This window comes from Ochotona curzoniae, unplaced genomic scaffold, assembly GCF_017591425.1.
Source record: "Ochotona curzoniae isolate NIBS_2020 unplaced genomic scaffold, NIBS_Ocur_1.0 contig_2404, whole genome shotgun sequence".
NCBI classification, from domain to species: Eukaryota; Metazoa; Chordata; class Mammalia; order Lagomorpha; family Ochotonidae; genus Ochotona; species Ochotona curzoniae.
The window spans coordinates 3,687,116-3,711,139 of record NW_024465451.1 but is presented as its reverse complement, the minus strand read 5'-3'; the positions used below and the strand labels follow the sequence as shown (position 1 = coordinate 3,711,139).

The 24,024-nt window shown below is 55.2% G+C and overlaps 1 protein-coding gene across 7 annotated transcripts in view; it reads left to right on the top strand.

The window, feature by feature from the left end:
- Nucleotides 1-71: 71 nt before the first annotated feature.
- Nucleotides 72-24,024, top strand: part of PHC2 (polyhomeotic homolog 2) — a 49,047-nt gene continuing 25,094 nt past the window's right edge. Inside the window, exons 1-8 of one of the 7 annotated variants that reach the window (XM_040974174.1) lie at nucleotides 72-281; nucleotides 2,039-2,197; nucleotides 2,997-3,074; nucleotides 3,784-3,948; nucleotides 5,520-5,606; nucleotides 6,496-6,808; nucleotides 17,658-18,079; nucleotides 18,319-18,484. In XM_040974174.1, the coding sequence (XP_040830108.1) occupies nucleotides 105-281; nucleotides 2,039-2,197; nucleotides 2,997-3,074; nucleotides 3,784-3,948; nucleotides 5,520-5,606; nucleotides 6,496-6,808; nucleotides 17,658-18,079; nucleotides 18,319-18,484 (1,567 nt within the window). In that variant the 5' untranslated portion in view covers nucleotides 72-104. Of the gene's footprint in view, nucleotides 282-2,038; nucleotides 2,198-2,996; nucleotides 3,075-3,783; nucleotides 3,949-5,453; nucleotides 5,607-6,495; nucleotides 6,809-17,657; nucleotides 18,080-18,318; nucleotides 18,485-22,898; nucleotides 22,977-23,013; nucleotides 23,463-24,024 lie in introns of those variants that run through there. The other 6 variants (XM_040974175.1, XM_040974173.1, XM_040974176.1 and 3 more) reach the window with 6 other exon arrangements.

Genomic DNA, 24,024 nt, shown 5'->3' with positions numbered 1-24,024 from the left:
GGAGTGTACATTCTAGAGCATATTTACTGAGCACTGTCTCTCTGCCTTCTCCTTCCTAGTGGCCACCTGCTCTTCTGCCACGTGGGTGCCCTGACTGTGCTACCATGGAAAATGAGTCACCAGCGCCACACACCTCTGGCAGCGCCAGTGTCACCAGCAGCACTAGCAGCTCCAGTAGTAGCAATGGCTGCAGCAGTAGTAGCAGCAGTGGAGGAAGTGGCCGCAACACAGGGCCCCAGATTTCCGTGTACAGTGGTATTCCCGACCGGCAGACTGTGCAGGTAAGAGCCTAACGGACGCAGGAATCATCTGCAGGGCTGGCCTGGAAGAAGTTATGGCACCACCTGGTGGAATAAAACTGGGGGACTGGGGTTGGGGACATGGATTTATGTATAGTTAGCATTCACAAGTGATGCAAGATGGGACCAAGCCAGGAAAGCTTGGAGAGAGGGAAGATTTTGAGCAAAAGGAGGACTTGGATCCCAGAAAACTATTTTGGGAGAGTAAGTGGGAAAGAGAGGAAAGGGCAGACAAGGAGCAGTGACACGGAGAAAAGAGCTCAGCTCCAACCATCGTATTCATGTGGCTCTGTAAGGAACAAACTGCAGATTTTTAAACGGAACCAGAGAGGAACACCCCAAAATCCCTTGGTCTTGAAGCTTTTCACCTTCCCTAAAATCTGCCAAGTGTCACTATCAAGGCCTTCCAGGTGCCTCACACTGTTCCAAACACAGATGCACTGCCACCTGCTGTATGCCCAGCACTACACTTGGCATTTTGCAAACTTGTTTGCTGCTGCAGCTGTGAGAATGGTGGTTATCAGGAACAACTCTAAAGCAGAGAAAGCCGAGGCTCCAAGAAACCAAGAAAGTAGTGACTTGTTCAACCCCATTCAGATAAAAACCAAAAAAAAAAAAAAAGAACCTCATTCCCACCCGAGCTTGTGTTCCTATTCTCTGCAATGTCAGAATTCTAGGTGCCACAGGCAGGAAGGAGAGGCCATTGCCGAGAAGTATGTTTGCTAAATAGCTTTGTGGCTATGCTCTGTACCCGCTGGAAAAGGCACTTCCTCCTTCCGTGGCTTCAGACCTGGACATGAACAGGAGAGGGGAGACGCCACGGCAGACTGCGAGGAAGCCTGAGAAACCTGATCAAAGAAGAGCCCAACATGACACTCTTAGACCTGCCCTTTCACACGGTTCTGCCTCAAACTTAATCAGCTCCCACCCTGGCCACAGCCCTCCTCCCCATCCCCTTGGGCTTGTGTATCGCAGCTGGACATCAGGATGTGCCCCTCCTGTCACAACCTGAGGCAGAAGGGATGGAGATGAGCCCTGGCCAGTGGGCTAAGAATGCATCCTGCACTTGAGCAGAACCCGGAAGAAGCTCTGTATATCTGTCTTTCTAATGAAAATGAATCTGAAGGAGAGACAGAGAGGAAGTTCTTCTGTCCAAAGATTCACTCCCTAAGCGGCCACAACGGCCGATCTGAAGCCAGGAGCCCAGAGCCTCTTCCAGGTCTCCCATATGGGTGCAGGGTCCCAAGGCTTTGGGCCATCCTCAACTACTTTCCCAGGCCACAAGCAGGGAGCTGGATGGGTAGTGGGGCCGGTGGGATTAGAACTGGCACCCACCCACATGGAATCCTGGAGCGTGCAAGGCAAGGACTTTAGCCACTAGGCTATTGCACTGAGCCCATCTCCTAGCTTTCTTCCTTCCCTTTCTCCCTGCCTTGCTGAGCTGCAGTGCACTTGAGACCTGAAGTGAAAGGGCAGAGGCTTCTCCTGAGAGAGCTGCTTAAGGCCCAGGGGCTGCTTTCCCTCTTCTCCCAGGCCACACGGGGAGGAGGTGGGAGAGGTGCGCAGGAGACAGGTGGGCATCCATAAAGCTCTGTGCACAGGCATGTGCCCTGTGCTGCTTACAGTGGGGGCATGGGTCCTGCAGGTGCCCTCCTCCAAGCAGCCAGGGAGAGCTGCTAATGGCACATGTGTTGAGGCCTACAGATAGCCCCGGGTCCCTGCCTCTCCCCCCTCCCCAGGTGATCCAGCAGGCCCTGCACAGGCAGCCCAGCACTGCAGCGCAGTACCTACAGCAGATGTATGCCGCTCAGCAGCAGCACCTCATGCTACAGACAGCAGCCCTGCAGCAGCAACACCTGAGCAGTGCCCAGCTCCAGAGCCTGGCAGCTGTGCAGCAGGTGAGTCACGGGGTTGCCCAGCACTGCCCTGGGATGTGGCCAGGCAGAGAGGAGGTGGGCAGGGAAGGGCCTTGAATCCCACTGAGGCATCCCCAGGGAAGAGGCCCTTCCCCCAGCGTTATCCTCCCCCTCCTTGTGGCTGAGAAGAGCTCATGCATTCCATCATTCAGTCAGTAAATCACTTGGTGCACGTTCTCTAAGCAGAGTCCCTGTCAGACACTGTGTAGCCCAGAGTCTGTCTGTGTTGGAGTTTATAGTGGAAAAACAGCAAAAACAGGAAGACCAAAACAGACAAAGAAACCAAATATTTAGAAACCTCGCTTGTGAGAGGGAGAAACAAATTGCTGTGAGCGAATGACAAGAGAGCACCTCCCACTGGCCACTGGAGCAATGAGAAAGCTGGTCAAGGGGACAGGGCAAGATGGGCAGTACAGACAGAGTGCACAGAAACCTCAGTGTGCGGGCTGTATATGCATGTGTGTGTGTGTGTGTGCATGTAAGGGACCAGGCAGAGCAAAGGGCTGGCGTGAGCTAGAGATGCCAGCACTGGGAGTTGCTGACAGTTGGTATGGCTTAGCATTGGGGCATGGCCCCATTGAGTCCCATCAGCAAGCCAGCGGCAGCACAGGGCCCACAGTAATGCCCACCCGTGAAAAAGGAAGCTGGGTACTTGCTCAAGACCACTCAGATGAGGCAGGCTGGAGGGTGCCTCTCTTATTCCAGGCCCACGGCTCCTGTCTGGGAGATGGCACAAGAGGGACTGGGGGAGGCCTGTCATTGGATTCCTGTTCCTTTCCAGGCAAGCCTGGTGGCCAACCGACAGGGGAGCACCTCCGGCAGCAGTGTGTCCGCCCAAGCCCCAGCCCAGCCATCATCAGTGAGTAGAGTTGGGGAACCGCAGGGCCCTGGGGGAGGTTGTCCTCCCGCTCCTTGCCTGGGATGCTCATGAGGTCCTGGCCCCAGCCAAGTGAATCCTCTGGCACATAGAAGCATGGCTGGAATCTGTTGCTAATGCCAGAAGAAAGAAGGTGGGTAGGGAGCAGACACTGGGTGGATGGACAGCCCTTGGTGTTCCCACATGCCGTGTCAGGGTGCCTGGTTTGAATCCGAGCTCTTCCACTTCTGATCTGGCTTCCTGTGCATGCACGCCCTGGGAGGCAGCAGGTGGTGACTTGGGTCCCTGTCACTTACACGGAAGACCCAGCCTGAGTTCTGGACTCCTGGCTTTGACCTGACCCAGCCCTGGCTATCATGAACATTTGAATCTCTCCCTTCCAAATAAAGTATAAATTAAAAAGTTTTGAAGAATGCATGCCCCTTTAGCCCTTATATCAGTAACCTCCTGGCATCCTGCCAGAGCGAGACACACTACTGGGTGCTTTCTGCGTCTCTGCACCTAGGCCTGAGACAAGGCAGCGAAGAGGATGGACAGGGCGACTAGTGTCCAAAGCCAGTGGCCAGAGGTGGTCCCCAGTGAGGTTAAGTAAACCAAGGGCAGAAGACAGGACAGGAATAGGCAGTGGGGAACATGGATGCCACTCATAGCAAACCCTCCCATTTCCCGGCACCTCTTTCTGCACCATCAGATCAACCTGGCAGCGTCCCCAGCTGCAGCTCAGCTCATCAACCGGGCCCAGAGCGTGAACTCGGCGACAGCCTCAGGCATTGCACAGCAGGCCGTGCTGCTGGGCAACACATCTGCTCCAGCCCTGACAGCCAGTCAAGCCCAGATGTATCTGAGGGCACAGATGGTGAGTGCCACAACCGGGGCTGGGACCTAGGAGCTCAGGAGGATGCGAGCAGTGAAGCCAGGGGAATGTGGAGAGGGAGCCCATGGGTATGGGGACAGAGTAGAGAGGCTGGGTCCAGGAGGCTGAATGGCAGCTTTGGTGCAGGCTCAAGGACTGGACAAGTGTGAGATTTAAGGCTGATGAAAGAATAACATTACCCATGATGCTTCCTTTCTTCCTCCTCATGTGAGCCGGAGGTGTCCCCTTATCAGACAGCACTTCTCAAAATTCGTGATGGTTGGACAATGTGGAGGTCTGTGCTGCATGATCCTGTCCACACGGGCATCCACATGTCCCACAGAAGTGGGATCTTGCAAGGACTGGCCGCCTCTCGCTCAGGAGCCACTGGTAGAGGGGGCTGCCAGCTTCGGGGCACAGTGCAGCCACCGCTGTCTTCCCAACGGAGCCCTTGTCCCACAGGCCCAGGTGACCCAGGCTAGCACCAGCACACCTGGGGTCCCTTGTGCCCCTGCCTTGAATTTGCGCCTTGGGGACCTGGCAGACTCTAACAGCAGTATGTCCAGGGAAGACAGCAGCATAGACCCTGGGAGGTAGGAAGAGCTCAGGGGTCTGAGGGGTGTGGAGCTTCCCCGTTCGGCCTCGGGACACTCCAGCCTAATGACAGTGCTGTGACACACGCACCTGCTGTGTTTCAGGGGCCAGAACCTGGCACTTGGGACTTCCCTGGTCCTACCCTCTCACTTCTGTTTTCAGCCCTGAGTTCCTGATAGGATATCCCCCTTGCGTCCCCCGGACCGGCCTCTCACACACCCACTAAGCACCACACTTGCGTCTGTGTAGAGAGCTGCACAGCCACGGACAGTGTGCTGCGACCCGAGCTCCACCCCCGCATCCCGCTCACCTGCCCGCCTTCCCCGCAGAGCAGGACACACACGCAGGGAGTGTGTCCTCACACGGCTCCAGGAAGAGCACCCGTCAGGATGCAGCACAGCCACACAGATGCAGGGGGTGAGGTGCCACATGGAGAATGCCACGTGATTGCACCCCCTAAGTGAAAGTCACACGCCACCACAGCCCCAGGCCATCTGAGTCCTCTGCTGTTGTCCCAAGCACCAGCACCCACCCCACCCCCTATCTGTATTCAGTCAGAAAATGCTCAAAAGAGTGAATCAAATGTGATCCCTCCGGTGGAGGGTCTTGTTCGCAGTCCCAAGGTCAGGAGTGGGTTAGACGCAGCCTGTAGTCCCCGGCAGTGTCTCAGCCCAGGATCCTTGCTCACCAGGAGAGGAGCAGATGGTGGCTCCAGGGTGATCTGGGAAGGCGTGTGCCCCCTCACAGAGGGTGCTGAAGGAGCTGCAGGCTTGTCAGGTGTTTAGCTGTCACTTCACACCCCTGCACTGCTTCCCCCAGCCTGCCCCAGGGTCTGCTCCCTGGCTAGCCTGTTTTGTTCTGCAGCTGAGCCCACGTTGGGCAGGTAAAAGGCACCTCGTTTCCTGTGATTCCAGGCCCAGCCAGGCAACCTGGTGCAGGTAGCTAGGAGCCTAGGCGGCACTGTTCCTTTGTCCCCTCAGCTCATCTTCACGCCCACGGCCACCGTCGCTACTGTGCAGCCTGAACTCGGCACTGGCTCCCCTGCCCGGCCCCCCACCCCCGCCCAGGTGAGGACTCCCTGCTGTGGGAGGGTGGGGGAGGGTTGGCACTGCCAAGGGGCACTGGGGCCAGGGAGGGGCACCCACCCTGGAGGAGCTCTGAGTCTGCAGAGGCTGGGGGCATCCAGGATAGAAGCTGGGAACTGGGCCGGCCTGGGACCCACAGACTCCTGCCATCTCAGCCCGTCTGAACTGTCTTGTTTGCTCTGAAGTGGGTTGGGATACACAAGACAGCATGCTAGTTCTCCTGGGATCTGGGAAAACAGTCCCTGCCTTCTGTTGGGAGCACACAGATGTCTGTAGACATGTGAATTCCCAGAGCAGTGGAGAAGGGCCCTTTGACCTGTCCAAGAAGGGCCAGAGCAATGAATGTTTGCAAAGCAGACTAACGTCCGGCATAGCCTCTGGACAACCAGCAGAGGGAGCCAGGAACCAAGTTGAATTAGCATGCGGACATCTAAGTTCACCTTGGTCTGAGGACAAGGCAGTCCTTCACCAATGCCCTTCCTGCTCAGTAACTCTCACCCTTGCGCTGGCCTTCTCTGGTGTGGGCAGCCCCCTGCTCCACCATATCTAAGGGTTGTTTCTGAGCAGTGTGCATCCAATCCTGGCATTTGGAGGGAGGAGTCAGGATAGGGAGAGACCTGGCTCCCCAACCCACAATAGGCCACAACCCCTTCTGCTGATGGATCCAATCACTAAGGCCCTTTCTTGTCCTCTAAACCCACCTGCTCTCAGCCTTAACCCCTTCTCCTATTCGTCCCCTCCTGCTCCATATTCTAAACCACTGTCCTGTCCAGCCATATTTGGGCCCATCTAACTGCTTCTCTCTCTTGGAAGCATGTGGCATTGCTTTTTCCCTCATCCCCTGGACTCTCATAGTCCCCCTCTCTTCTAGGTACAGAACCTGACCCTCCGAACTCAGCAGACCCCAGCTGCGGCCACCTCGGGCCCCACCCCCACTCAGCCTGTGCTGCCCAGCTTGGCCCTGAAGCCCACGCCTGGGGGCAGCCAGCCTACATCTACCCCTTCACAAGGCAGAAACACTACCCAGGGATCCCCTGCAGGTGCCAAGCCAGGCGCATCTGAAGGTGTGACGGAGCCACTCAAGAAAGGAGATGGCAGTGGCAGTGCACCTGGGAACATGGAGGGCCGGACAGGGCTCGGCCGGGCAGCACCCACTGTGGCCACCCACCCCCTCATTGCACCAGGTAAGAGCTCCAGGAAGAACCTGAGACCGTGGGGTATTCTAGGAATATGCCAAATGCCCTACTCTTGTGTCTCCTGGTCCAGCCCCGATTCTGCTGTGTGCCTGTTTAGCTTTAAGAAAAGACGCTGCACCCATTGGAATAAGCCAGTCCTCTCTCGCTCAGAATGGCCACAGCAATGAGTCTCGGTCCACGGTTCACAGATGGCCCTGAACCTGAAGTGAGTGGAGGCTTGCAGTAGAGTATGGTGAAATTCTGGGGCAGTCAGAAGCATACCAGAGTCACGCAGGGAGGTGAGGAAGAGTGATGACATTTGTTCTCTGGAATCCACGGGGACCCCTGAGCCCCAGGCCCCGCTCCCGACCCGCCCACCCTGAGCGCAGGCCTGGGCAAGGAAGAAGAGGTGGGTGCTGCTGGCTGTGATCACGCAGGAGCCATGCACGCTGGAGGAGCTCAGGCCAAGTGCAGAAGGCAAGTTCTCTGTCGGGATGAGTCAGTGTTCCTTGGCTGCCTTCCCTCCGCCTGCGGAAATTCTCGCAGCACTGCCTATTATAGGAAATGTGTGATGGGAGAAGCTGGCCCTGGAAGCCAGCCTTGTTGGCCTGGAGAACACTGCTGTGCGAGTGCAGAAAGGAGGAGCACCGGGCTTTGCAGGGAAGACTGTCGTCCTGGTCACCTCCACTGGACAGTGTCCTCAGCCAGGCTGCCGCGCAGCCAGAGGAACCTGCACTTCTTTCCTTGAGAACCTGCTGCATTCTTGCCATTAGATTCCACAAGAGGGTCAAAATAGGACTTCTCTTGAGATTGATTTCTTTGCAAGACAGGGTGGCACAGAGGAAGACAGAGGCAGAGTGAGGCCTTCCATCTGCCTGCTCACTCCCCAGAAGCCAGGACTTGTATCCCGGTCTCCCATGTGGTGTCAGAGGCCCAGAGGCCCGAGCGCTTGGGCCGCCTTTGGTTGCATTCACATCAGCAGGGAGCTGGAGGGGAAACAGAGAAGCTGGAACCCAAACTGTCATTCAGATACAGGATGCTGGTGTGCAGGCAGCAGCTGCACATGCTGTGCCACAGCACTGGCCCCCAAAAGGACTCCTTAGCTGAGGAGGATGTGGTCAGGAGGGACCCGGGTATATAAGCCAGTCCCTTCAATGTCCCAGCATTGCAGGAGTAAGTGCAGGCACAGGGTCAGAGGAAATGGCACGTACATCTCACACAGAGACCAGACAAGGGCAGGGCTTCCACACAGGGAGGCCAGCAGGGCGAGAGCTTGTGGCCCTCAGCTGGGATGGCAGGAGGGAACCCGAGATGAGGCTCCTAGTTAGTTCCCCTTTTCAAGATTAGGGAAAATGGCAGTCCTGCCTTCCCGTGGTCCCTGCATAGCCGAGGAAGACACTTCCCCTGTGTGGTTCCAGATGCTTCCCACCACCTGGCATTACTTTGCCCGGGGGTTGTACTGGGCTTTGCTTTTACAGAAAGAGAAGCTGTTGATGGCAACTTGGACTAGAGAGCCAGGGCACAAGGTAGCATTTCTCAAATGTTCTCGTTTGGCCCAGGAGCCTTCAGGCAATACCAGGACCCCATTGGGCCTCTAACTAAGTCTATGGCAGACCCCCAAAGCCTAAAGAATGTTTTAGAGAGAGTCTGTGGTTCTTCCTGATGCCTCTGGCAGGGACCATTGCTAAGGGACCATCTGCCACCTGCCAGGTGACACACTGGACATTCTTCTGTGTTCCACCTCCCTACCCTCTCCCTCCAAAGAACCCTGTGTGGTGGGTATTTTTATCCATCTCACAGATGAGAAAATTGAGGCTTGAAGAAGTTCTCCAGGTCACCTAGTCATGAGCAGCACTGCTGGAGTCCCATTCTGGGTCTGGCTGGGTGTCCCTCCTCAGTATGGGACCTCCTCAGCCTGTTTGTTCCTCACCCAGAGCCTTGCAGGCTCTCACAGGCTTGGCTGAGGCTTGCAGTGTGAGTGGGGGGTGGGGTACTGTGTGCTCTCACCTTGAGGTCCAGGCCTGTGTGTAGAGCCACGCAGGTCAGAGATGAGCGGGGGTTGGGGAGGGTGGGTGGCCAGGACCTTGGGAGGGAGCAGCTGTGCCCCGCAGGACTGCACAGACGCCTGCCGGGGCAGAGGCACAGGTCAGCGGGCTGCATTGTTCCGGCCTCCCACCGCGCTCCTGCGCTTCCTTTCTCTCCCTCCCCTTCCTCGCCTCCACTCCCACCCTCCCAAAGGGAAGGCAGCTGGGGAAAGGCCTTGGAGGTGGCAGATCCTCTGGCCTTCTGGAACTGAAAAGAAGAATCAATTCTTACACCCCGAGTGGAGGCAGTGGGAGGCTGCACCTGCCAGGTTTGCCCAGCTCCCCAGGCAGAGGTGACTTCTGGCCTGCCCAGACAGCTGACGTAGGGGCGACTCAGGAGCTGCAGGGAGAGCGTGCTTGTGCAAGTGGTGAGGGACAGGGGTGCTGAGAGAGTTTTGTTTATTATTGGAGGCTTTTTAAGTGGGAGGAGTGCTGCTCCCAGGGAAAGTAACCCAGCGGGGGAGCTGCAGTGGGGAGGTTGGGGTACGTAGGACAGAGGGGAGCCCTCTCCTGGGGGTGCAGCAACCCCCCCTGTTCCAGCTGGGACTGCTCCCACTGACAGCTGTTTGGGGGCAGAGCCCCTCCCCCCATGGCCAGCTCCCTGCTGTTCCTGCTCCTGTCACCTTGGCAACCGGTTTTTCTTTAGGCTCCGCAAATAGAAAAGGTCCCTTATGCCCTGGAAAGGGGGAGGGGGAGCGGAGGAGGAAGCTGAGCCCAGGAGGTTGGGCTCTGGAGGGAGGGGAAGGTCTGCCTCTGCCCTGCTGCCCTGGAGAGAACTGAGCAAGGGAGGGCAGCCAGGGGCCCAGGGGAGCTGCCCCCCACTACCACTCCAAACACAAGTCCTGGTCCAGCAACTCCTCCTGCTGACAGATAAGGCTCAGGCTTGGGGTGCACACCCCGGGGGGCCCAAAGGTGAGGAGAAAGTGACTCAGTGTTGCAGGGGGATGGGAGTACTATAGGTCCTTGGGAATCCTGGATGCCTGAATTGTGCCTCCAGATGCCAGGCCTTTGCTGGGCATGCGCAAGGCCTCAGCTGCAAGAGCTTGGGGCAGCAGGACCATCACGTGGCAGCAGCATCTGCCCACAGTGATGTCTGTACCAGGCCAGACCTTGTGATGCTGGCTGATTTGGGGAATCCAGGATGCCAGATTTCTAACCCCTGTAAAGCAACCGCCTCACTGTAGGGTAGACACACCTGGCTTAGACAAGCCAATAAAGTTCCCGGCAAACAGGTGGCCTCTTATCCATTCCAAGCAGCGCCGACAGAGCTGAAGCCGGCCAGCAAGGTCCTGTCCACTGTCCACTACAGCGGATCAGGTGGCAGTCACTACAGGCATCTCAGACCCAGGGAAACCAGGCTAGAAGATACAGGCTAGAGTGGATGGGTTGTAAAGTTTGCTTGACATCCTTTAACACATGTACATGTGTGTGGGTGTGCATGTGCACCTGAGAGAAAGCATGGCAGCTGACTGGGTGGTGGAGCATCCCTTCTTTTCTGAAATCCTTCACCCCGAACTTCTCTCTGGCCTCTTTCTGTGCTGCTGCCAGATACTAACTAGTAATACTGATCAACAGTTAACCACATTCCCCTGATGAACCAAAGGCTTTTCCTCTGTTTCTCTTGTCACGCTGTCAATTATTCTGTTTCACAAGTCAGTAAGACACGTTAACTGCCCTCCCCAAAGGTTAGTTCTGCTCAGGGAAGGCTGCTACATGCCCAACATGCTAAGCACTGTAGCGGCTAGAGATGAGCCAGGGTCCACACTGGACTAGCAGCTGTGAAACTCTAAATTGTGCTTCAAAGAGGGACTTGTTTTTGAGATCCAAGGAGGCACAGAAAAAGGGTGTTTTCGGCTGGGACCGAGAAACACCGAGGCCCAGCCTGGCCTTGAGCACGGGGGGCTGTTGGGGTCTGTTCCTGCAACCCCCAAATCAGGCCTCTGCCCATGGATTTCATTCCTGAAGAAACTGGTCTGTTCATCCCTTCCCACCCCTGCTCACTCTCTGCAGCTGGCTTCCCAGCGACTGTCCTTTCCAGCCTCATCCCCTGGCCGGCAGGTATGAGGGATCAACTCACTTGCTTACTACCCCACTCCCAGACACATTTTTTTGTGAAAAACTAAGCCTTCCTGGCCATCTGTCCATGGGATCCTCCGGTCCCCAGGCACAGGGTCCAAGTTACTTGGACATCACTTTCCTTCACCAGAGGGCCGGGGAGCAGGTGCTTCAGAGCCATACCTGGTTTCAGACCCAAGTCTCTTTCCTTACCAGTCTGAGGACTGTGTCGAGGTACTTGGTCTCTGTAAGCCTCAGTTTCCCCAACTGTAAGGAGGAGCAGATCCCATTTCCCACAGGCAGGGAGGCCTGGAGAATGAGCAGCACAGAGCAGCTTACCTGGGGACCTCCTTCCCTTCCCAGCTCCCTCTCGCTCAGTGCATCTCCTCCACCTGCTGCTTGGCCCAGCTGAGGCTGTGCCACCATGCTTGTGGCAGAGATAGGGTCACAGAGCCGAGATGCAGGCATCAGTTCCTCCGCTGATGTCCCAAAGCTGCTTAGTGAGGAATCCTGCACATAGAGAGCGTTGGGTAGTTTTTGCTAGATGGCCAGAGCAAGCCTGCAACATCCAGGCACAGAGACCACCCCCGAGTGGCCCTGCTGTGGGCAGCCTGCTTTTACAGCCACTTTCCTCTGGGACATTTCCCATAGCTCCACTTCCCCTCTCAACGCCTCCTGCCCTTTAACCCCCAGAGAAGGCATCATGGAAAATTCATGTGGCTGTTGCTTTCGGCTCTTCCAAAAAGGGCTTCCTTGTCTATTTATGTGCATGTGAGGCCCCGACCTTTAGCAGCCACCAGTCTTGGTTGCTTCCTGCAGCCGGATCACACAGCATCTTTGGAGATGAGCTTCCTCTAGGTGGTGCGGACTTAATTGAATCCCTCAGCAGCTCCTCACCTGCAGACTCCCTGGGCCTCAGCTGCACAGGCTGCCCTGCAGGGCCCCCGCACCACCACCACGCTTCCTGCCTCTGCATCTTCCCACGCGATGCCCTTTTGGTCATGTTCTGAAATCTGAATCCTGTTAAGCATCTGCTTCCTCTAGGAAGCCTTCTCTGCTCTGCTTCCAAAGCCCATCCCTGATTCTCTGTTCTCAGTATCCCGTGCTTATCTCCCCCCATAACATTAACTGAATGATGCTGAGGGTATCTGTCTACCATCTGTCTCTTTTATGAGACTGTGATGTCTTCTGCAGACCCTGTGTTAGCCAGCATCAAGGATGACAGTCTGCGGTAGGTGGTTACCACATTTGTTAAGGGTTTTATTTGTTTATTTGAATGGCAAAGTTATAGAAAGAAGAAAAGTCAGAGATCCTCCATGTGCTCATTCACTCTTGCAAGTGGTCGCCACAGCCAGGGCTGGGTTGAACGGGGCCAAAGCCAAAATCCATGAGTTTCTTCCAGACCTCCCATGTGGGTATCGGGGCCCAAGTGCTTGTACCATTTGCTGCTGCTTTACAAGGCACATTAGAATGGAGCTAGGTTGGAAGTAGGAGCAACCAGGACTCAAACCAGCAACTCCTTTCCCCCACCCCCACACTTAACCAGGCAGTAGTTAACCCACTATGCCACCATGCTAACCCTAGTAAATGAGTTGTTGAAGGTGAGTATATCTTCACTTTCTAAATCTTAAAAAAAAAAAAAAAAGCAGTTAATAAAAAGAAATTCTCAGAACCAGCATCATGGTATACATGGTGGGGCCTAGATCTTTATTTCCTGTCCAGGTTGCTCCACTTCCAATCCAGCTCCCTGCTGGGGACTGGAAGGGGCCTCAGAGGATGGCCCAAGTGCCTAGGTGTGCGCTACTCATGTGGGAAAATTGAAAGTATAAATAAATCCTTGGGGGAAGAAAAGAAGGAGATACGCCATTCCTCTCCCATAGTTAACAGCCTTCATATTCTCAGGTCAAATATTTCCCATCAGTTATAGTGGACTCCTAGAAAAATAAGAGCATAAACAAGCTTGGACCCTGTGACCTGTGCTTGCATATACTTATGGCAACCATCATAGTATTTCCGAGAGAGTGGAATGTTTCGTGCAAGCTGGAAGTCTTGAGCGTGTTGGAGCTCCATTATTGATCAATTCCAGCAGCAGATGCAGAGAATGGGATGGCCAGGGATCCATCGCAGTCAACCCTCCTGTGAGGCAACCTGATTCATCTTGCTACTGACCTTGAACTGGTTTGGAAACTCCAAGGAGGAATCTCAGCTAGGAATCTGAGCCCTTGCTTGGGTCTCCTTTGAAGGAGGCCCTTCCCACCCCTGCTGTGCAGCAGAAAGGATGGAGCAGGTGTGATGGGCTTCCCTGAAGGTGAGGCTGAGATGCCATGGACCCAGTGGGAAGGTGGAAAGCCAAGAGGAGTGCAGGGGAGAAATGAAGCTACTGTTAGGAAGAAAGATCTAGAGAGATGCCTATGCCTTGACAGTCCACAAACCAGCACGCCACATTTTAGCTCCAGTGAAACACAGCCTTCTCCATCACCCCCAGACGGATCTTACTGTGGCAGGCAGCAGGTGGTGCCAAGCACCTGCAAATGTCTGGTGGTATGGAGAGTGAAAGAAGTACAAGAATCTTCCAGCTAAATCTTGTCTTTTAAATTAGAAATAATGAAATACATGTTTGACTCAAAAAGCACCCAACGTAATTAGAAAGACACGAATAATAGAGGAATAAAAATATTCCCATTTCACGTCATCTAAGACTATTCTGACTGTAAGAAACACCATCGTTTTATTAAGAAAGAAAAGCACCACCCATTAAACTGACATATCCGTTAACCGTCCGATGCACCCCAATTCCAAAGACACCAAAGTGTACGGTGGAGCAGTAATCTATGTTTAAAAATCAGTGCAGTATGTCTATGACAGATGCTAAATCACAGGTGGATCAGAGCATGCCAGAATCCTGAGGAATACCCAAAATTGACAGTTACAGCACATAAACCATTGCACCTGCCGGAGGGCCCATCTCACCCAGGTTATGGGTCTGATAACAAGTTCAGTGGGACTAAGGGTTCCCGCCATTGGAGTCCTCCCTCTGTTGAGCAGTACTGATTGGACATTTATTTAATTCAAGATATCTTGGAGAAAATAGATGGATTACAAATTCGCGTTTCCTACGGAAAACAAGCACCTTCCTTAAATAAGGAAGTAGGATCATCCCTACCCCCACTTCTGCACAGCTGCAAAGGGGTCAAATTCCTCACCTAGAGACACAGCTGGCAAGTGACAAAACTAAGATCCAGGCCCAAGCACTGCACCTGCAGGGCCCATGCTTAGCTGCTAGGAAGCCCTCTTGGCTGTAGGAGTCCAAGAAGGGCGACTTGGCGTTGGTTTGTGACACTCCAGACAGAAATGAGCACAGGGTGCAATGAGCAGGAAGGGCTGTGTGGGTCAAAAAAATAAAAAAAAGTGAAGGGGTAGTTGACTCTGTGAGGCGAATTGTGAAGGGCAGAAGCTAAGAAAAGGGGAGGCCCTGGTGCAGTCCATGCAGTGGAAAGATGACTATTGGGTGGATTACAGGAAAAGCCTGGAGTCAGGGAACCCAGTTAGAAAGTTATTGCAGTACTCAAAACAAATGGCTTTTCTGGCTCCAAATGATCCTGGAATTAAATCAATCTGCTTGTTTCTTATAAGCCCCAAGTACATAGCAAGTACACTCTTGCCCAGAATGTCTTGAGCTTTTGACCTGCAGCCTCAGAGTAATGTCTGCAGGCTGGGTGTGCCCCTGGTGTAGCATCACTGTCCTAAGGTGCTCACCTTCAGCGCTCCAACAAGAAACAAGGTGCGGGGGAGGGGACACAGGATTAGAGGCCATGGGCCGCAGCTCTCCTTCCCAGCCTGGTGCTAACAAAGCTCTGTCACCCCTGACCATACTCCCGCCAGCGTTGTAAATCCAGAACCGTCTCCCTATGGTGTAAATCCCATGTCTGAACTATTTTACTACTGTAGCCAACCTTTATGCTGAAATAGACCTGTGTGGTCCCAGGGCCATGCCTGGCATCTTACATGTCCATCTCTGAAACTCTGGAAAGGGTGAGCCCCTTGTCTCGGGCTGCCCCACCAATCATCCTCTTAGCTTCCCAGACCAGGTCACAGTCAGGCAGTCCTCTGGAATGACTCTGCATCCCACAGCCTGGAGCTCATGATTCTGTATAAGGGAAGACAGTTCGCATTGGGTCTTCCATGCCAGTGCCCGTCACTGGCCAGCTATCTGCAGTTAGGCCACAGCAGGTGTAGTGTCTCCCAGGTTGTTTTCAAAATTTTCTAAGCTATTCAGTATAAGGTTAGGAGACAGGGCTTCACAGGGTCAGGGACAACTTGTAATCACTACATGCCTGCTGGCAGTTTAACAGGGTTCATCCTAGCACCTGAAACCCCTGCCCATGTCCCCCAAAGCTGCACGGATGTCCACATGCCCCAACTCTTATTTGGTCTCATACAGACCAGATTGCTCAAACCGTGTCACCCTCCCTGTAGCAGCCAGCAGCCAAGGCTCAGTTTGTGTCTTCTTTGTAATACGTCTTGTCTCTTCGCTTTCCTTCCCATTCCTTATGAGAATTCAGCTTGGAATTCCACAGTGAGCTGTGATGCGACAGAAGCTTGCACGTAAACTGACAAAATTTGAGAAAGAAGTTGCTTCCCTCAATTCCACCTAAAATGTGCTTGCTCTGCACCTTTGGCAGCCCAGGATTCCTATAGATTGTTAGCTCGGGACCCGAAATTCACCTTTATCCTTCCTGGCTGTGAGCCTTTGCTTGTAAAATTGTGTGTGTGTGTGTGTGTGTGTGTGTGTGTGTGTGTGTGTGTGTGTGTCCATCTAAATGGAGCCTTTTGGACACAGCCTCTTCCTGCTGGCTTTGCAGGACTTCGAGGTTCTGGTATGGGGGAGGGCATGGCTGGTAGGCAGGTAAGATTCTGCAGTGTTGGCCTCGCCCTGTGGTGGCCTGGATGTGCCACCAGACATGGTGATCTGCCTGAGGACAAGCAATGTCTGAGCTGAGTGTCCTGCATCTTTATATAAGGCACACGCTAGGTGCTACAGGGATGCCAAAAATGCATAGGGGTCCTCACCTCAGGGAATCCACCTGGCTAAAAAGGGAAGAACAAGCTATCAGCATGTGCCCACAGATAGATTCCAGATTAGGACAATTTTCAATTAGTTGATAAAAGAATTTGCCAGCCAGCATTGTGTTGGGTTCCGGGTAGAGGATTACATGGTTATATCTAACTGTGAGGACTCATGGTCTGAGTTGGGAGACAGAGAAGAAACTATTCCCCATGTGATGAACACTGTTAGTGTGCGTGTGCACGCAGGGGATTATGAGAACCTAAGACAAGACTGAACAGCAATTGTAATTCTAGCTAGGAATGACCTAGCCTAAGTGCCAGGCGCTGTACTGTGCACAGTGTATCCTCTCCCATAAAGCTCACAGTTCTTCATCCTTTCATCTCTACCACAGCTTTCTAGGCAGAAACTCAGTTTTTTTCCTTTTTTCCCCCCTATTAGAAAGGCAGATGTACAAAGAAGAGAGAAAGATCTTCCATCACTGGTTCACTCCCCAAATGGCCACAACAGCCAGAGCTGAGCCAATCTGAGGCAAGAATTCAGGAGCTTCTTCCCTCATGGGTCTCCCTCATGGGTGCATGAGTGTAGGGTCCCAAGGCTTTAGGCCATCCTCCACTGCTTTCCTAAGCTATAAGCAGGGAGCTAGATGGGAAGTAGAGCAGCAGGGACACAAATTGACACCCATATGAGATGCTGTGCTTGGAGGTAGAGGGTTAGCTATTGAACCTCTGCACCTGCCCCAGAAACCCTGTTTCTTTCCGGTGTTGACATTTGGAAGTTGAAGGCCAAGGAGTTAAGTAGCAAGTTCTTGGTTGCATGGATTCTTCCAAAAGAACCAGCAGTGCAGCCCCATCTGCCTGATGCCAGGGTCTGAGGGCTGCTGTGTCTGCTGGCTCTGCCAAGGGGGTAGAAAAGGAGAAGCTACACAGCACTAGGTTGGGTGATAGGGAATGTCAGGTGTTGCAGGCATGGGGACAGCAAGTAAAGGGTTGGGAACCCACTCACTTGGAATCCAGCATGACCCTGACAGATGGAACACTCGAAGGTGGCTTTGGAGGAGGTGGGCTTTAAGCTTGTCTTTGAGGGGCAGCCTAGAGATCCCAGGGTCTCAGCATAGGCAAAATCAAGAAAAGAGGCAGGCCCTGGCGTGTTAGCCTAGTGGCTAAAGTTCTTGCTTCGCATGTGCCAGAATGCCAATTGGGAGCCAGTTCTAATCCCAGCAGCCCCACTTCCCATCCAGCTCCCCCCATTTATAGCCTGGGAAAGCAGTGAAGGACGGCCCAAGGCCTTGGGACCCTGCACCCGCGTGGGAGACCTGAAAGAAGCTCCTGGTTCCTGGCTTTGGATCTGCTCAACTCCAACTGTTGCGGCCACTTGGGGAGTAAATCAGCGGATGGAAGATCTTTCTGTCTCTCCTCCTCTATGTATATCTGACTTAATAAAAAATAATATATAAATAATAAATAATAAATAATAAAAATTGTTTGCAAGAGTGAGAGAAAAAAAGAGAAGAGCTGGCCTGGCTCTGGGAGAAAAAGGGAAAGGATGGGAGCCAGCGATAATAGGTTTGGGAGGTCGTTTAAATGTAGCTGTGTCAGGGGCACAACAGAGCAGGGTCCAGCCACTCTGTCTAACCCCATCGTTCCCCTTCCAGCTTATGCTCAACTGCAGCCACACCAGCTCCTCCCACAGCCATCTTCTAAACACCTGCAGTCCCAGTTTGTGATCCAGCAGCAGCAGCAGACTTTGCCACAGCAGCAGCCACAGCACAGCCAGCAGGCACGGCCTGTGCTCCAAGCCCACGCCCAACCCCAGCTCGCCTCGGTGCCTCCCAGCGTGGCCCTGCCGTCTAGCTCTGAAGCCCATGCCGTGCCTCTAGGACCTGTTACTCCTACCCTGCCACTCCAGTGCTCCGCTGCCAACCTGCACAAGGCTGGCAGCAGTCCACCATGCCACCCTCCCATGGCAGATACGGGGCCTCAGAATGGACATGCCGAGAGTATGTCCCACACCCCTCAGCGCAGATTCCAGCACACATCAGCTGTCATCCTACAACTGCAGCCCACTTCACCCATGGTGAGTAGGCGGCTCCTGAGGTCCAGATGGGGAGGCCCCATTTAGAGGTATATTTGGGCAAGGCTGAGTGTTGGAGTCCTGAGTGGGCAATCCAAAAAGGGCAGGAGCTTCCTGATTTGGAGGGGGCGGGCAGTGACCAGAGACTCTCCTTGCCCGCCACCCAAGCTCCCCAGAAATGAGGGACAGATCGAAGAGCACCAAGGTGGTATGTGAGATCATCCTTGTCCTGTCCCTCACAGCCCCAGCAGTGCGCCCCTGATGACTGGAAAGAAGTGGCACCTGGGGAGAAGAGTGGGCCAGAGACGCGAAGTGGCCTCTCACCACATCAGCAAACCATTGTCACTGCTGTGCCTGGTGGCCTTCCAGTCCCCAAGAGCCCTGACACCCAGCAGACCCCAGTTCATGGTAAGAAGCCTAGTGGGGCCTTTTGGGGGAAGGGAGAAAGTTGGCCCTCCATGCCAATCCCTGGCACATTTAGTGGAGCATGTAGATGGGAGCCCATGTAGTGCAAGCCCAAGGAGGCAACAAGGATGCTTAGAAAAGGGGAGGACATGAAAAGATGCGCAGGGGTAAGCAAAAAGGGCCACAAAATGGCATGAGTGGGGGAAAAAGGTAAAGAAAGGAAAGAGCTGAAGGCCAGATCTGTTGATATCATGTATGGGACATACCTAGCTGGGGGTGGAGGGGCAGGCTGACATGCAGCTGTCATGATTCTCATTTGGAAATGTGGCAAGATGGATGCCGGGCCTCCAGAATAAGAGAGGCACTCAGGCAGAGCCCAGAAGAGGATTCCAGATGAGCTGAGCCCACAGAAGGCACCTCTGATGGGGCTGTATTCGGCCCTGAGATCCCAGTTCCACGTGCACTGGGCCAAGCCCTGGGTTTCCGCAGACACTGCTGGCAGCATCCTCCCTGTTGGGAGAGGCACCGCACTATATCCGCCTCCTGTGGGATCCGTTTGCTTTACTGCTCCTCTCTTGGCATCTTGCGCAGCATTCCTGGCCCAGATCCTGGTGACAGTCTGCACCAAGGATGGCCTGCACTCAGCGGGGCAAGGCAGTTCCGGTCATTGTGTTCAGTATGCACGGAAGGAAGCTGGGAGGAAGATCCACTACAGAAACAGTCTGGAAACTGAAGAAGAAAGGATGAAATGGGGTAGAAAGGTCAAAGAATAGGGGCTGGGATCAAGAAACAGGAGAAGCAGACAGAGAAAGAATGCTTGGAAAATGAGGACGGAAGGAAGGCTGGAAGTTCTCTGAATGCTGGGAGTCATGGGGGACCTGGACGTGCTCTAAGTATCAGCAAGCTGCTCTTCAGGTTACACCAGAACCTGCTCTCCCAGAACTTGCCACCACTGGTCGGGATTCCATCTTATCAGTTGTAGCATTGTCTGCCTCATAATCACTTTGCGTAGACAAGTAGACAGTTATCAGGTCTGCTGCTCTCCCTCCCGTTGGGGGCGGGGGAGAGAAAGAAAAAGGGAGACCAAGCTGCCAGTCCCTCATATTTCCACTTGTTACCAGTGACAGGTCAGGACCTCCATCCCTACCATGCTGGTTGGTTGATTGGTCATGTCTGTCTTCTGTCTGGTCATATTCTGCTCATTCCTCCCCCGAAGGTGTGATCCCCAAATTAAGCAAATTGTTTCCAAATAGGAAAAGCCACTTGCCTCTATTAACCTGTTTATTGCTTGGGCCTGTTTCTCCCTTTAACCTTCAGGCTGGGGGAGGTAAGTAGGCAGGAATTAGGAATTTGTCCCCCAGCTCCCTTGCACTGGGTGCTGTCCTGACCCCAAGGGAGCCACTAGCAGGTTTGTTTTCCACCCTCCACAGGACCGGACAAAGGCTTGGAGGGGGTCTCGGTCACCCGGTGGGAAAGGGCCGCCCCTCACTGTCCTGCACCTTGTATACCAGCGCCCCACATGAACTGCTCCGACACTGGAATCTCAGGGTTGTGTCACCTGAATTCAGGGACTTGGGCTTAGTTTTTTTTTTTTATTGTTTTTTGGTTTGTTGGTTTGTTTGTTTTTGAGGTCTCCTTTTATAAAACTATTATGCCAGCTCTCCCTTGATCTCAAATTTATACTTAAGACGCAAACTGAAATTCATTATATCTGCTAAATCTTGTCTTCCGGATTTAGCCTAAAGTTCTAGCCTAGAAAAACAGTTAACATTCTCCAAACCCTCTCTGCCAGGCTCTGTGTATGTGTTCCAGTCCTGATTTTAATCTGCGTTAGCTCTAAGGATGGAATTCTTATTATCTTTTTAAATGTACTTTAGATTGATTTGAAAGGCAGAATTAGAGCAAGAGGGAGAGGCAGAAGGAGAAACAAATGTTCTATCCTTGGTTCACTCTCCCAGATTGCTGCAAGGACTGGGGCTGGGCTGGGCTGGGCCAGAGGCAGGAGCCAGGAGTCTCCCGTGTGGGAGGTAGGGGGCCAAGCAAGCACTTGAGCCAAGCTCCACTGCTTCCCCAGGACCATTAGCTAGTTCACAAGTGGAGTAGCCAGGAACCGAACTGGTGCCTATCTATATGGGGGACGCTGGCACCACAGCACCAGAACTCCCCCCCTCGTATCTGCCTTTTAAAGAAGAGCGAGGCAGGGGTAGAATAGGTGCTAGGAAGGGACCTTGTATGCCTGGGTCCTTTCCTGCCCCTCCTCTGCTGAACTCTGCCACCCTCAACTGTCTCTCACTTACCAACTCGCTGGTAGACGCACCTGGTAGGACCCGCCGCAGGGGCACGTCTAGCCTCCAGGCTAGGGGGAGTGAGCTCTGAGCTCAAGTATTTGTTACCTAACAAGCGGTAAGTCACAAACCAGGGACACGTATGCAGCACGCCCCGCCTTCCGAGAAGTCCGCGCTGTGCTGCGCAGTAGACAGGGCCACGTGGCGCACCCTGGGCCCAAGCGGGAGTTACTTGGTGACTTGGTGTGTACCCCGCCTGCCTCTGCGGAAGGATGAGAAAAGCACAGGGGGCATCACCGTTGGATCTGAGATGTGCGTGGCGCAGAGAGACTCAAGGTGAGTATGTTCTAGGTTCCCAGGAGATAGAGCTGCCTCCATTGGTGCGGGGGTCGGGGTGGCGATTGGGTGGATTTCAGGTAGGATATGGCATTTCCTGTGGCACAGGCATGGGCCGCCCCATCACCGCTCGGGTAGGCCGCCATATCCATGAAGTCACAAGAAGGCCATTCATTGCACGAAATGCGGAATTCTGACTTAAGTGTCCACTGATAAAGGCCCAACCGGGAACAGCCACGCTCACCCACGTTCGCGTTGTGCTGCCCGTAGAGACCATGGAGGTTCCCTGTCCGGTCCATGTAGTTACCCTCTGCTGCCCACAGTCTGGTCCCGAAGGGTAGAGAGGCCCCAGGAGCGCAGCGCTGGGTGGGGCCCTGTAGCTTTCCTGGAGGGACCACGAGGTCAGGCTGATGGCAGCCAAGCGGGGCGCCTTCCCAGAGCAGAAGGGGAGGCTTCCCGGTCTGCTCCTGTGGAAGTCCAGGAAATGTGGACAGGTAAGAGATGAATATTCACAAGAAGGGAGACTTGAGAATTTTCAGAATACCAGAGGGGAAAGAAGGGCGTGGTGGAAGAGAAGCAGACATTCCGGGGCAGTCGCAGGGCCCAGCAGTTAGGGGCCTGGTTAGGACACTTCAGAGGAGCCGGGTTAGACTCCCACCTGCGGCTCACGGCTTCCGTCTCTGGGAGGCCAGGCCCCCCACAGTTCGAGCAGTTGGGTCCCTGCTGTTTGTCTTCCCAGCCTTTTTGTTGCAGGTGGGGAGTGACCCAGCAGGAGGCAGCTTTCAAATTTCTGATTAAAAAAACAACAAAAACAAAAACGGGGAAACAAGAAAAAGGGACCTTGTGGGGGAGAAATGGGGTGAGGAGCAAAGAGAGGGAAGGGGAAGCTTCGGAGAACGGGGTCGCTGGGAGAGCGGAGGCCAGGATCGGCTAGCAGGCGGTCCTCGGGGGTCCCCGGCAGCGTGCGTGAGGCCCGCGGGGTGAGGGTCGTGTGCCCCGCTGCACACCTTGGGCAGCCGCAGCCCACCCAGCGTGTCCCCTTGGAGTTTCAGGCTAGCCTGCTGCGTTTCCCGGGCCCTGCGGGCAGCAGCCCTCTACTCCCTCAGTTAACCCTGCAGAGCTCGCGGGGCGGTCCAGCCGCTTGTCGAAGTGTGACCAGGTCCCTAGGTCGTTCCTCCCCCACTCCCCCACGCCAGGGCCATTGTGAACTGCCAGGGTGGCTGCGTGCGCCCTAGGTCACTGCCTGGCAAGGCGTCGTGAACTGCTTGCTCTCCCCCGGCCTTCGCAGGCCTGCACAGTCCCTAACGTGGGGTCAGGCTCGTCCGCGACCCGCCGCCGGCTTCGCGAAACCGAAACCCCCGCCGGCCGCCCCGCGGGGCCCCCGGGAGCCTCGGCCAGGCCGCGCGGGGAGGGCCTCGGCCGCACAAAGGAAGCGCGCGGCCCGGCCGCCCCGCCGGCCCCGCCCCGCCGGCCGCCAGCCCCGCCCCGCCGGCCGCCGACCACGCCCCGTCGGCCGCCGGCCCCGCCCCGCCGCCGCCGGCCCCGCCCCCGGCGGAGGCGGCCGCGGGAGCCGTCCCGGACGCGTCGCATTGTCTCCGCGGCGGCTGCAGCCCTCGAGCGCCCGCCGCGCGCGCGCGCAATCCCGGCCCCGTCGCCCGCGCCCCCGCCCCGGCCTCGCGCCCCCGCTGCCCTTTGTTGACGCCGGCGGGGCCGGTGCTTTCGGATGCGCCGCGGCAGCCCCCGGCCTCGGCTCGGAGGCTCCCGGCGGAGAGGAGGCGGCCGGCCCGGGCCAGGGACCCCGCGCGAGGCGGCGCCCGGCCGAGGGGCTGCGTAGGCCCCGCCCGCCCGGCCAGGCCCAGCCGGGCCCTGGACAGGTCAGTGCCGGGGCGGCGGGGAGGGTTCTGGGCAGGAGGGGGCCGCGCTCGTCGCGCTGGAAACGGGGCACCGCCCTCTGGTGCCACTCGCGGCCGGGCCTACTCTTAGCCCGCCCCGCCAGGCCGTGCCAGCCGCGGCGCTCACCCTCCCAGCGTCTGGGAGGTGCCCCTGCTCCTCCGGCTTGGCCTTTGGGGGACCTTGCGAGGCGCCGTGTGCCCCTCAGTGCGCCTGAGCTCCCGCGTGACCCGCGTACCCCTCGGGCCTTGCACATCATGATCTCTCGGGAAGTGGCCTTCTCGGGACCCACAGCCACAGAGGGCAGCCCTGTGCTGGGAGCGGGGCTGCCCGGGTCTGAGGCGCCCCTGGCTGCGCCACGGAGTTTGGTTCTTCACTGAGTTGAGTCTCCAGAGGTTTTTATTGGCTGGAGAGGGACAGGCTGTGCCATGCTGTGCTCTCTGCATTTTCATTTTCTGTTCCAGATGAAGGTACGCTGTTGTTGATTTTTTCGGTTAACCTGGTGTCCACAGCGAGGGAAGATTTTCCTAAGGCTAGGCCGCACACCAAGGGTAGAAGCTACGGGTGCCTGGGCACAAGTTTGTGCCAGTGCCCAGCCCCACAGGACCAACGAAGCATTTGCACTGATCTGCGTTCACTTCTGGTCCACTTTGCCTCCCAGCAAACTCTTTCCCACTTACAAGTGGGTGACAGCTTTGCCCTCAGATATAGCAGGTGTTGGATCCTTAATCCCCTCATTAACATGCAGGCCCAGAGGATTCCTGGTGGAAAAGCTATGGACCTAAATCCAACGGGTGTCCGCGATGTTTCTAGGACAACCCCAATTTAAACTTCCGTCCCAATGTCCAAAGAACCCGTGGGTCTGGATTTTGAGTTGTTTTGTGGACATAGACCCTAAGCTCCTGGCCTTTTCCAGCCACTTGGCTCAGGGGCATGACTGGGAAATCTGAATCTCACTCACCTGGGAGCATGCTTTCCCCTCCTGAGTCAACCCAAATGTTGTAACTGCCAGGATTTCTAGGTCAGTGTGAA